This window comes from Balaenoptera borealis (genome assembly GCF_965194805.1).
Source record: "Balaenoptera borealis genome assembly, chromosome: 7".
In the NCBI taxonomy this organism is placed as follows: Eukaryota; Metazoa; Chordata; class Mammalia; order Artiodactyla; family Balaenopteridae; genus Balaenoptera; species Balaenoptera borealis.
This window is the reverse complement of record NC_138864.1, coordinates 13,022,077-13,034,832: the sequence shown is the minus strand read 5'-3', so window position 1 is coordinate 13,034,832 and position 12,756 is coordinate 13,022,077. Positions and strand designations below refer to the sequence as shown.

Genomic DNA, 12,756 nt, shown 5'->3' with positions numbered 1-12,756 from the left:
AGCCAAGCAAGATGTATCTGAGTTGTGTATGTGGACTTGATTTATCTTTCTTCCTGCACGACTTTTTATTTCCATGGAATTAAGAATTGCTTAGTTTTTTGGCATAAGATTCCAGGGACCTGCCTGGGGGTTTATTTTTATTTTAGTTTTTAAAAATAAATTTATCTTTGGCTGTGTTGCTGCACGCGGGCTTTCTCTAGTTGCGGAAAGCGGGGGCTACTCATTGCGGTGGCCTTTCGTTGCGGAGCACGGGCTCTAGGTGCATGGGCTCAGTAGTTGTGGCTCGTGGGCTCAGTAGTTGTGGTTCATGGGCTCTAGAGCGCAGGCTCAGTAGTTGTGGCGCACGGGCTTAGTTGCTCCGTGGCATGTGGGATCTTCCCAGACCAGGGCTCGAACCCGTGTCCCCTGTATTGGCAGGAGGATTCTCAACCCCTGCGCCACCAGGGAAGCCCTCCTTGGTGGTATAGTGGTTAAGACTCTGTGCTTCCAACGCAGGGGGCGTCGGTTCGATCCCTGGTCGGGGAACTAAGATCCCACGTGCCGCGTGGCTTGGCCAAAAAATTTTAAAAATGGAAAAAAAAATTCCATGTATTTGTCACAATTTCTGCCTCAATCCTTCACCAGTTGTATAAATCTCTCAAGATGTTCAGACACTTCAGCTAGGTCACCAGTTTAATCTTACTGAAGAAGTCTCTTCCTGAGCCTTTTGACCTCCTATGTGATTATCACCACTATGCTCTCAGCGCGAGTGTCATCCTGGGATCTCCCTTTACCATGTCCTCAGTATTCCTTTCGCTTCTCTTGATGCTAACTCTCTTATTTTCTGTCCTTTATCTTATTTCTTGGGTTATGCCCTTGTTTGGGTGGAGCACATCCTTCAGTACCTCTGTGAGAAATGATGCAAAGGAGGTCAGTAAAGGCCTTGCAGATCTGAAATGTCTTTATTATATTCTCCTGCTTGATTGATAGTGTGGCTGGGTGTTTTAGAAATCATTTCCTGATTTTGAAACCTTGCTTACTCTGTGAGACTCTAGCTTTCAAGCTTCTTGAGTTTATGTGGAGTCCAAAAATTGTACGTGAGGTGTTTTTTCGCCTGCCCTCCTTCCCTTCCTTCTTCCTTTTTCTTCTTTCCTGTTTCCTTCTCCTCTCCTCCATTCTTTTACTTTTTTTTTTTTTTTAATTTCTAAAGTATGGAATCTAAATCAACGAACAAAGGATGTTGCAGCCATCAAGCCACTACAACTGCACCTTGATGGTGAGCCCTGAGGGGACTCAGGATGGGAAAGAACAGGATACTGGCCCCAGATAGCTGAGGTGCATATCGAAGGAATGATTTCAATGAGCCCAGACTAGCATCTTCTCATACATAAAAAGCACTAAATTAATTAACTTGAGATGCCCAGTTTTCTTTAATTAACAGTAATCTTTTGTTGTTCTGACCACCTGGTTTTTGTTACAAAACTATATATCCTGGTTCCTCTTCAATACCTCTTCGGAGCAGTCCCTCAGAGCAATCTGAGAGGCTGCCTCCCGGGTTTGAATCCTCAGAAAGTCCACCAAATCAAACAATTCTCAACTTTTAGGTTGTGCATTTTTTTCAGTTGACAGGAGCCAGTCCAGTGAGACCACATATTACATGATTTCATTTATATGCAGTGTCCTGAAAAGGCAAGTCTGTAGACTTGAAAGTAGATGAATTGTTTTCAGGGGCTGGGGAGATGGGGGGTGGTGGTGTAATGGGGAGTGACTAATGGGTATGGGATTTCTTTTTGGGGTGGTGAAAATGTTTTGGAATTAGATAGTTGCACGATTAACAACGTATGATGAGCCACTGAGTATACATTAAAGAGCGATTTTTTTTTTTTTGGAATAAAGAGCGAATTTTATGTTAGGTGAATTATACCTCAGTAAAGCTGTGATATTAAAAAGAAAAAGAACGGTGGGCTAAAAAGAAGGAACTCTAGCACATGAGTAGAGCATATTGGCAGTGAACCTCGCCATCAGGCCATTTTGTTGGGTAGCTACTGCTGTCATCTTCTTAGGTCTTTCCTCTTGGGCTGGTGAGACTTTGCAGAGGCATTTCCAGAGCTGCCAATATTTGGGGAGCCTGGCTGAGGAGGACAACTGGGTGGGGCGGAGTGGGTGGTCTCAGGTTTGAGCATGCGTATGTTTCCTTCATTGTTACTGTTGCTGCGGAACAAATGAGGCCGTTTGCTTTATTATGCTCGTGGATGTTTTGAGGATGGCTTGTCTCTGCTGTACAATGACTGGGGCCTCCACTGGCAACACTCAAAGCTAGAGACAGTCTACCAAGAGCCCGCGTGTGCCAGCCTCTCTTGCTTAGCTCAGGGGTTCAACCGTGGGTGCTCCAGCAAACAAGGGAGACCCCGTTGCCTTTCATGACCAGCCTCAGGAAGCACACAGGGTCTGCATTCTCCATGGTGGAAGTGGCCATGGCCCCATCTAAACTCAAGAGGGGGTCTCTGACCTCAGTCTCAAGGGGAGGAGTGCCTAAGGATTTGAGGCTGCATTTAGAACTGCCACAGTCACTCAGATTTTAGCAAGGTAAGCCCGCTCTCCCAGAGGGTTGAGGCAATTCATTCCAGATGCCCTCCACTACCCTCTCTGGGGAGAAACTTCTGGCCTTTTTTTGGTGGGGAGAGGTGTTGGAGAAAGGTGGTTACTCAGTTCTGTGGGTTTATTTATTTGGCTGCATCGGGTCTTAGTTGCAGCACATGGTGGGATCTTTGTTGTCGCGCGAGGGATCTTTTTTTTTAGTTGCGGCATGCAGGATCCTTTAGTTGCGGCATGCGGGATCTAGTTCCCTGACCAGGGATCGAACCCGGGCCCCCTGCATTGGGTTCGTGGAGTCTTAACCACTGTGCCACCAGGGACGTCCCCTTATTTCCTTCCTGATTCTACTTGTTAGCACCCTCCACCTTCCTCCTGACCCCAGAACTGCCTTACTGGTGACTTTGAGGGATGGAATGGCCTGGGGCGGGGATCTGACCTAAATGCCCTCCTCGGACAGCAAGGTCCTCGATGAGGAACAAGCCTTGGGTCCACCTGGCAGGACATCAGGGCTGTAGGAGATGAGTTTGTCTCCTTCCCAGAGGGAGGGTGGAAAGGAGAGCCAGGATACCTGAGAGCCTTTCTCATCCAGCACGCTGACAGATGGAGAAGCTGAGGTGCAGAGAGGTGTGGGGACTCGCCAACACCTGTTCCCATTCCAGTTGGAATCAGGGCCAGATGAGCTGGCAGATGACCGTGAGGAGGTTAGGGTACCAATTTGGTCCTACTACCTGCCCACCCTGTAACCTGGGCCGGGTACTGAACCTGCCTGGCTCAGTCTCCAGGTCTGTCAGAGTGCTACTTCAGGATGTGTGGTCAGGATGCAGGGATACAGGCCTCTGTCGGGAGCCCTCCGGATAAGGCCCCCACGTGGATACCCTCCCTCCCTTCCCTCTGCCTCCTTCCAGGCTGAGCCTCGCACTCTTGCTACCGCCCTCTGCTAACAGCGTCTTCTCTCCTGAAATTGTGCCTCAACTAGATGAGCAGCCATCCTGGTGTGCCCACCATGGTCCTGGTTTTAGCACAGCAAGTCCCCATCAAGGGAGATCCCCCAGTCCCAGGCCAACCAGGATGGCTGATCACTATGTCCTCAACCTGCCCACTCTCTTTCCCCAGGTGGACTAAACCACAGCCTGCCAGAAGCCCTGGTGCGCAGAAGAGCCCTGACGCAGCATGTCCGAGGCTGCCAGCCAGAGCCTGCCGGCCAGGGTGGCCCTCCACTGGTGTCTGGAAACGTGGCTGCGAAACAGCTCCCTACACTGACAACAACTTTCCCGCTACGGTAAGAGTAGCCCCCGTGCCCAAACTGGACAAGTAGTGCGCTGTGCTGGCACCTGCTTTCCCTCGGAGAGTCTGGAATTTTGGTACACGCTGGGCAGAGGGTGCCTACAAGACCAGCCCCTGATGAAACCCCTGGATGCTGAGTCTGTAACGAGCTTCCTTGGTAGACGCTTCATGCCAGTGGTCCCAGCTTGTTGCCAGGGAATTCAGTGCCTCCAGGGTGACTCTATGGGGAGAGGTCTAGAAGTTCATGACTGGTCTCCTCCAGAGTTCACCCCATGGGCCTTTTTCTCTTTGCAGGTTTTGCTCTGTCTCCTTTGTTAGAATAAATCTTAGCCATGGGTGTGACTCTATGCTGAGTCCTTTTGGAGAATCATAGAACCTGGGGGGTGGCCTTGGGGACCCTGGACAAACCTGGCCAAGGGCTTTCCTCTCTCAGGAGAAGACTTTCCCTCAGGGCCTGGTAGCATTAATGCGTCTCCAGACCCCCGAGTAAGATGAGGAATCAGACCTGGAGGCTGTCCCAAAGTCAGCCTGGCCCCAGCTCTTGCTGGGCACATGAACATGTCCTTTCTGCCCTTCTCTGTGTACAGGAAACTGAGGCCCAGGGAGGGCAGGACAGCGCAAGGGCACATGGAGAGTGAGCACCCTGGTCTCCTACAGCCACCCAAACCTCCCCATGCCTCTCCATCCTGGCCGGGGGCTCCCTCCCAGCTGGGCTAGGGTGGTGGACCTTCTGCCCTCCCGAATCCTGAACACGGCCAGCTTCCAGGGGCCCACAGCCCATGGAATGACTCTTCCAGCCTTCCCCCTTGCCCTTCCTTCCATCATGTCCATCCTTCTACCTTTCCATCCATCCCCCTTGCCCATCACTCCACCTTGCCCAGCCTTCCACCTTGTCCACCAGCAAGTCTTGCAGAGCCCTCCTGGTGCGGGGTGGAGAGGTACACAGTATAGTGTATGGAGTGGGGCCTGGTGGTGGCAGCCTGTGGGCCAGGCACTGAGCCGTACTGATGGGGCCCTTCTTACAGCCTCTCCTGCATTCCACCTGGGCTCCTGCTCTGGGGTCTGTAGGAACTGAGTACCTGTGCTGCAGGGGACGGCCTCTCTGGGCATTGCAGAGGTGATAGAGCTACGGTGGGGCTAGGGGATCAGCCTAGTAGGGTGCTGGGAGCTCTGGGGTGGGCTGCTGTGAGCAAGCATCGAGAGGCGGTGCAGTGGGGAGAGAACCCCCTTCACAGCCCCTGGGTCTCTCTGGGATGGATGTCCAGCCCCTGAAAGTGACTATTAAAATACAGCGTGTTAATAGAAAATCTGAGATGACTGCCAGTGAAGATGGTTTATTACTCACAGTTCCCAGGAGAAGGAGGCACATCCCTCCATGAAGAGCCACACGGGGAAGCACAGGGTCAGCCAGGAGGTGGGGAGGTGGGGGGCAGGAGCGGGGAGAAACTGTGGGTAGGAGCCTTTACTGTGGTTTCCTTGGAAGGAGGTGGAGAGGCAGGATGAACAGGCTTATTAGGACTGGCTACTGTGAATAATGTCAGTGGGCTCTGGGGTGGAGGGGCTCCCCCTAGTGGTCTGGTCCCTGGCCTTGCACTGGGAGAGTGACCTGGAGTATGAGACCCCCTAGACGAGGTGGTGGGGGTGTGGTCTCGGATTGGTTATTTTGCACCCCCAAGGAGGGGTGTGGGGGGCAGGAGGCTGAGCAAGGTGAGTCCGGCATGTCGTCGAGGTGCCCAGTGTTTGCATGTAGGACAGATGTTAGAGCATGGAGTTTACAGAAGCTGGACACATGGTTAATGCGGAGACTGGGGCGTGATGAGCATTCTCTGCAGGGGAGGGGTCCTCAGCATGGCGGGGAGGGGTCCTCAGCATGGCGGGGCGGGGGGCGGGGGTGGGGAGGCTGGTGAGCCTCCCACCCGGTTCCTTCCAAGCTCAAGTCGGGGTGGGCTGGGTGGTTCCAGCTGCCCAGGTCGGGCGCAGGGCCCGCCGGGGATCTTCCCTGGGTCCGGGCCCCGGCAGGAGCGGCAGCCCCGTCGAGGGGCTCAGCTCCATCTCAGACTCACCTCTCTCCCCAGAAGCTCTAACGGCACCTGCCCAGCACAGGCAGGGGTGTGGGAGGGTGTGCCCACTGTCCTCCAGCCTCCGGGCTTCCTGGAGGTACAATAGCACCGCACTGTGAGTCCCTTTGCGTGGCAGGTGTGGCTCCCTCAGGACCTGTAGACCCATCTTTCTCACACCCTGGAGTGGCCCTTTACCTGCCCAGCGTCCAGGCCTCCCTCCCGTGCGTCCTCCTGCAGCCCCTCCTCTCCGGTGCTGCACTGTGTTCCCAGCTGTGCGTCACCCAACTCGGGACCTTCCAACGTGGCCGCCCACACACCCCTCCCACCAGCCGGCCCCCAACACGCCCCAGTCCTGGAAGGCCAGCCTTCTTTCCCTTTTTACTTTTTACCTCCCCTGGGAGCAGCTAGAAGTGCAAAATTCCAGACCTCCAGAATTGGAATCTGCATTTTGGCAAGATTCCTGGAGATTTGGGTGCACCTTGAAATCAGGAAGCCCTGCAGCCTCACCCAGCGGTACTTGACTTCCTGGAGCTGGTGAAAACAGTGTGTGGGCCCCACCTGCCTTTCTGACCCAGCAGGTCTAGGTGGAGCCGTCTGACACCACCAGGTGACGCTGCTGCCGAAGTGGGCCATACTTGGGGAACTGCCCTAAGCTGCACTTCGAGCCACCTGAGGTGGCAAATTGGCCTGGGTGTAGGTGTTTAAAGAACTGAAAGTTGCTCACATGGACTGTACGTGTCGAAAACCGAGCTGCACACTCTGGTGCCATAAAAACTGAATCTGGTCTTTGTCCCTGGCACACAGCTTCAAAAACTCTTGCAAATTCCTGAGTGATAAGAATTTCCTTACAGTTTCCTTTTGTTATTTGAAATGAGGCCCTTTCCCATACCCAACTTTATGCTAATGAGGTGACTCTAGGCGTGGAGGGTGCTACCGCATGATTAGAGGGCTGGGGATTGAGTTAATCACCGATTGCTGATGATTTCCTTGTAATGCTTTTTTTTTTTTTTAATTTAAATTAATTAATTATTTATTTGGCGGTGCTGGGTCTTAGCTGCGGCACGTGGGATCATCATCGTTGCGGCGTGCGGGATCTTTAATTGCGGCATGCATGCGGGATCTAGTTCCCTGATCAGGGATCGAACCTGGGCCCCCTGCATTGGGAGCATAGAGTCTTAACCACTGGACCACAAGGGAAGTTCCTCATAATGCTTATTAAAGAACCCACAAGAAAGCCTTTGGACACAGAAACTCAAGGATCTTCTGGGCTGGTGATGGTTAATGTGCTGGGAGGGTGGCATACCCTGAGCCCCCGGGGACAGAGGTTCCTGTATCCCCCTCCCACTCCCTCACCCTGTGTGTTTCTTCATCTGGCTGTTCCTGGTCTGTATCCTCTATAATAGAACTATAACATAAGTATTGTGCTTTCAGAGGTCTGTGGGTCGTTCTACCAAGTTATTGAATCTGTGGGGGTTATGGGAACCCCTGAATTTATATCCTTATGGCAGTGATCCCCAACCTTTTTGGCACCAGGGACCGGTTTCGTGGAAGACAGTTTTTCCACGGACCACGGTTGGGGGGATGGTTCAGGCAGTGATGCAAGTGATGGGGAGCGACGGGGAGCGACGGGGAGCGATGGGGAGCAGCAGATGAAGCTTCGCTCGCCCGCCCGCCGCTCACCTCCTGCTGTGCCGCCCGGTTCCTAACAGGCTGCGAACTGGTACCAGTCTGCGGCCCGGGGGTTGGGGACCCCTGCCTTATGGGATTGAGCCCTTGATTGTGGGGCCTGACTTGAACTCTGGGTGGCTTTTTTTTTTTTTTTTTTTGGCTGCACTGCACCGCACAGCTTGTGGGATCTTAGTTCCCCGACCAGGGACTGAAGCCGTGCCCTTGGCTGTGGAAGCGTGGAGCCCTAATCCCTGGACCAGAGGGATTTCCCTCTGGCTGGTTTTGTCAGAGCTGAAATGATTTCTAAGACACTCACTGGGTGTGGGGTGGGGTATGCACACGTCACTGGAGGCTCTAAACCAGGCTGCCCGAGGAACAGCCTCTAACACCTTGCCCTCCGTGTGTCCCCTAAGCTGGTCAAGGCCAGTGAGGTCTGGCGGCCGCTGAGCCCCAAGCCCTCCCTGCAGGCTCTGCTCATGCTCCCGAACCCCATTCAGCAGCACCTCTGAAAGGGGTCGGACCCCAGGGGCCGGCACCGGGAGCCTGGTGGACAAGTCTCCCAGCCCAGAGACGCCGCCACGGCCCCCGGCTCCCAGCGCCTGGCTCTTCCAGGAGCTTCCAGGCCCGCTGGGGAGCCCCCAGGGGCAAGGCCTGTGTGCTTCGTTCCTCCGCCGCCCCCCGGCAGCTGCCAAGGACAGACAGACAGACATGAAGCCGAGTGGGTTTTTATTAGCAGCAGGAGGAGGCATCTTGGGCTGACTGGATCCAAGAGAGAAGATTCTGGCTGAGAGGACTTGGACCGGTCATTCCTGGCGGCCAGGGGCTCTCAGGGATGTCCCTCACTGGAGAGAGTCCTCTGCAGGGGACGTGGAGGCCTCAGAGGAGGTGGAGCCTGGTCACGGTGGAGGCAGGGGAGGGAGGGATGCTGTGTGTGGGCCAGTGAGCCCTGCACACCTACTGTCTCGGGCCCTCACTATCGCCCGTGGGCGGGCAGGCGAGGTCACAGCTGGCAGGGACTGTTATCCGGGAACCATGTCTCTGGGCTCCTAGCCCAGAGCTCCTCCCCAGATTAAGTGGCAAAGGCACAAGCATTGCAGGTGGGCCCGGCTGGACCAAGTCCCACCAAGCAAGTGTTCCTCTGAGCCCCCTTTGCTAGTCTGAGACCCACTCTAACCCAACGGCATCAAGTGCCTGCAGAGGCCTGCAGCTGTTGCAGCCCTGGGTCACTGCTGCCTGAGCCCCCGCCCTCTCCCGTGTCTTACTGCCCTCAGGGACCTGCGGAGGCCCTAAGGTCAGGGGAGGCAAAGGGAGAAGCCAAGTCCACCATCCCCAGGGCAGTGTCTCGGGAAGGTGTCTTGAGGGCGGGGTCTCCGGGATGCTTACCTGTGGTGGGGACCATACACCTCCTGGCACACGAGCTGAAGCAGCACTTCTGGTTCTCCATACATTGGTCATCCCTGGAGCACTCGTTTCTCTCTAAGCAGAGCTTAGGGGCCGGCGGGGCCCGCACCCGGGGACAGTGGCCAGCCTTTGGAACAGGCACTGGGGGAGAGGCAGGCCAGGCCTTCATCGCCCGCTGGCTTGCTGGGGCCGCCCCACTGCTGGTCTCCGGCGGCCCCCAACCTTCACCCCCCCCTTGGTGGCCTGGAGCCTGAACGCTGAGGGGGGAGACAGCAGCCCTCGTGGATCGCTGAGCTGGGCACTGGTGATGTTGGGAGGAAGTGGGAGAGCCTTAGCTGGGCCTCGGGTGGGTCCAGCAGGTGAAGCGGTGTCACGGCCGGGCTTTTATGGGGCCGCTGGGGGGTTCACTGAGAGCGGGGTGTGGAGTGCCGGCTCAAGGGGACCCTTGACAAAGCTGGTCCCTCCCTCCCTCCAGATGGGGCTCCGCTGGGGCGCAGGGATGGCGGCGTTACCTATGAGGGGCACCACACAGGATCGGCTGCAGGGGCTCCTGGCGCAGCACTTGGTGCCTTGGGGACAGTTCTCATCGTTGACACAGGAGATTGTGCAGGAATCCTCCTCGGAGGAGCTGAGCTCTGGGCACACGGCCTGCCCTGCACACAGGATGGGCAGGTGGGTGGGGGGTGGCCGGATCCCGTCTCCCCTGGGGCTCCTCAGGGGAAAACAAGGTGGGGCAAGGACAGAACCACCGGGAGGCGGGTCCCCAGCAGCCCAGCGCTCTGCTTCTAGGAAGGAAAAAATCTGCCAGAAATGTGACACGGCTGACAAAAGTGTGAGTCAGCTGTGAAAATTAGGAAACAAAGCCTCAGGCGCGCTGCAGGAGGTGGAGTTGAGACCCTGAGGGGCCAGGACAGGCTCCCCCCATGCCCAGTTAGCTGCCCGGTCACTTTTCACCCTGGGACAGTGGCCTGGGCCCTGTGGCTTTAGTCCCCCAGCACACGGGCATCTTTGGGCAGTACCCCACTCTTCTGCTGTCACTGACCCCCCCGCCACGGGGTGTGCCTCCCCCATTCTCTCCTCTTGTCCCAGTTACCAAACTGCCAGGTCCGGCAGTGTTTCAGGGGCGCACCTGGAGGGGAGGGAGTTCGGGACGACCCTCCTGGGCCTACCTGGCAAGGTGAGGGCCGGGGCCAGTGCGAGGGCAGCCTTCAGGGCAAGCAGGGTCAGGGCCAGGCTGGCAAGACAGCGCATGGTGGCGGGTGGCAGGCAGGTGGCAGATGGTGGCTCATGGCCCTGGGGCACCTTTAAAGGAGGCAGTGCGGGGAGGAGCATGGCGGGGACGGCGGGCGGCTGGCGCTGCCCCAGTAGGGCCAAGGGGCTTCCGGCTTGGACAGACCCCAGACTGGGCAGCTGCTGCCTTGGGCCACATTTGTAAACAAAAAAAGAATTTCTAATAAGGTGGACCATTTTTTTCCACTTTGAAAGTAATGCATATTTACTATGAGAATTCAGAAAATGAAGGGCAGACGAAGGAAGAAATAGAATACACAACGACACAACATGGCGTTGTTTTCCGTGCTCATGGGGGTGCCCTTCAGGGAGAGGGAGTCACGGGTCCAGTTCAGCACATGGTCCACAGGTAACACAGAAGGAGGAGGAGCCCAGGCGCAGGGGTATCTGGGAGGGCATTTTATTTCTCCCATGGTGTCTTTTTGTCTTTTCCTGAACATTCTACAGCAAGAACAGGCCGTCTTGAGTTTATGGGCTGCATGTTCTGTGCAGAGAATGTCGGGCGTCCGAGAAAGGGAGGGGCAGGGTCAGTGTCAGGGCTGTTTTTACACAGGGTGGACACTGTGAAGGCCTCTTCCCAGAAGGGCCCGCCTGTGCCCTGTGAGCGGGATCAACACCAAGGAGACGTGCCCCTCCTTCTCTGCGGGAACTTCCTTGATCCTTCTGCCCTGAGGGCCTGGGCAGGGAAGGCGGCCCCGGGGTGACCACGTGTGCTGATGGTCAGTGCCCACCCCTGGTCCAGGCCGTACCCTGTCTGGCCTGTGGCCTCTTGACCTTTGACACAGGACCCCTTAGTACTTCCCTGGGTACTCGCATTTCCAGATGTTTAGGAACACGCTGCCACTTTGACAGGCAGCTCAGGTCCCCCTGGCTCTCCCTGACCCCGGGCCCCATGTAGCACCGTCTCAGCCCCTAGGACCACTCAGCAGAGTTCTCGGACCTCAGGCCAGGTCCCTCCCGGGGTGGCCAGTGCCGGCCTTCAGGGATGGGGTCTGGAGTCCTGGCCAATGGCGACTTGCTACCTGCTGGTGCCTCTTCACACTGGCAGCTCACAAGATGCTCCCCCTTTGGCTGTTTCCCCTCCTGCAGCCTGAGAAGAATGCAGCCCACAGGCCAGAGCGGGGTCCTGAGGTTCAGAGGAGTTAGGGGTGGCCAGGCCACAGTCACTCACTGGCTGGCCCTGCTGACCTTTCGCCCCCTGTTCTCTGTCCCTCCCCCTGCACCGCGGTGGGGAGGACTCAGGGTCCTCCTGGCTCAGATGCTGGGTCTGAGGCCAGGCTGACCACACCAGGAACTCAGGCCACGGGACCGTGGCCTCACACTGAGTCGCCAGCCTCTGGCTCCCTGGGACACAGCCCTTGGGCTATGGGACCTGTGGTCATAGGGTCACAGGGCCTGGTCCCTTCTTCCTTGACCATAGGGCTGGCTACATACTTTGTGGGGTGCCTTGTTCAACAAGTGGGAAGAAAGTGTTGGTAAAGATACTAAATACAAAGGTTTTCCTCTTTTCCACGTCTCTCTCTTGTTTTTAAAAATGGTGTTTTTAAAAAATGTCACTCTAGCAAAATTAAAATTAAATGTTTATATTATTAGTGTGAATATTACCATTCATCTTTATATTGTGTGATGCCAGTTTAAATGCGAACAGGAGAGCATTTGACTCTTAATGTGGAATCACCAAAATCGTACACTTTACATCCCTGGCTGGGATGGGCACCTGTATTTCATTCTGCACAAAACTTACTAGCTGCTTTCTCTTCGCTTTTTTTCCTTTTATTTTCAGATTCACTCATTTAAAAAAAAAAATTATTTACTTTTGGCTGCATTGAGTCTTCGTTGCTGCACGCAGGTTTTCTCTAGTTGTGGCGAGTGGAGGATACTCTTCGTTGCGATGCGCGGGCTTCTCATCTTGCTGGCTTCTCTTTTTTTTAAATAAATTTATTTATTTATTTATTTATTTATGGCTGTGTTGGGTCTTCATTGCTGAGCGCGGGCTTTCTCTAGTTGTGGCGAGTGGAGGCTTCTTATTGTCGTGGCTTCTCTTGTTGCGGAGCACGGGCTCTAGGTGTGAGGGCTTCAGTAGTTGTGGTGCACGGGCTTAGTTGCTCCGCGGCATGTGCGATATACCCGGACCAGGGCTCGAACCTGTGTCCTCTGCGTTGGCAGGCGGATTCTTAACTGCTGCGCCACCAGGGAAGTCCCCGTGCTGATCTTTCTGGCCAGCTGAGCTTTCACATGTTAGCATGATCCTATCACTCACCGCCCCTCCCCCCCGCCAACCCTGCCATCTGGAATTCTTCCTATACAACCTGGGGGGTGAAGTCCACACAGGGTGTGGCATGAATGCCCTTCCCATGAAGTGGTCAAGAGGGAAGGTTTGAATCCATGCCTGGGTGGATCCAGCCCTGGCTCTGCTAGTTCTGGGACCTTGAACTATTTACTGTTTCTCACCTGTGTGATGGGGTGAGGATGTTGCCTA

General features: G+C 55.3%; 1 protein-coding gene and 1 long non-coding RNA gene across 5 annotated transcripts in view; one reads left to right on the top strand and one right to left on the bottom strand.

The window, feature by feature from the left end:
- Nucleotides 1–12,756, top strand: part of LOC309632572 — a 102,111-nt gene that overhangs the window by 520 nt on the left and 88,835 nt on the right. For 2 of the 3 annotated variants that reach the window (XR_014246981.1, XR_014246982.1), the window contains exon 2: nt 3,688–3,853. This is a non-coding gene — a long non-coding RNA (uncharacterized lncRNA). Of the gene's footprint in view, nt 1–3,687; nt 3,854–4,445; nt 5,166–12,756 lie in introns of those variants that run through there. The other variant, XR_014246983.1, reaches the window with a different exon arrangement.
- LOC309632568 (whey acidic protein-like) lies at nt 8,296–12,455 on the bottom strand. Of its 2 annotated transcripts, XM_082400244.1 has the most exons (5): nt 11,218–12,455; nt 10,157–10,289; nt 9,500–9,640; nt 8,970–9,128; nt 8,296–8,478 (listed from the first exon to the last, which is right to left on the bottom strand). In XM_082400244.1, the coding sequence occupies exons 2-5, from the start codon at nt 10,236–10,238 to the stop codon at nt 8,426–8,428; spliced, it is 435 nt and encodes a 144-aa protein (XP_082256370.1). In that variant the 5' UTR covers nt 10,239–10,289; nt 11,218–12,455; the 3' UTR covers nt 8,296–8,425. The 2 variants fall into 2 exon arrangements, with proteins under 2 accessions (XP_082256370.1, XP_082256369.1); XM_082400243.1 differs by having other exon boundaries at nt 10,157–12,455.

Bases quoted from the DNA above. Each gene is read 5' to 3' on its own strand.
- LOC309632568 (XM_082400243.1), bottom strand. From the start codon at position 10,454: ATGGTCCACCTTATTAGAAATTCTTTTTTTGTTTACAAATGTGGCCCA. The intron at 9,129-9,499 runs GTAACGCCGCCA...CCTCTCCCCCAG, and splicing joins CTGTGTGGTGCCCCTCATAG to TGCCTGTTCCAAAGGCTGGC. The intron at 8,479-8,969 runs GTAAGCATCCCG...CACCGTGACCAG, and splicing joins GTGTATGGTCCCCACCACAG to GCTCCACCTCCTCTGAGGCC.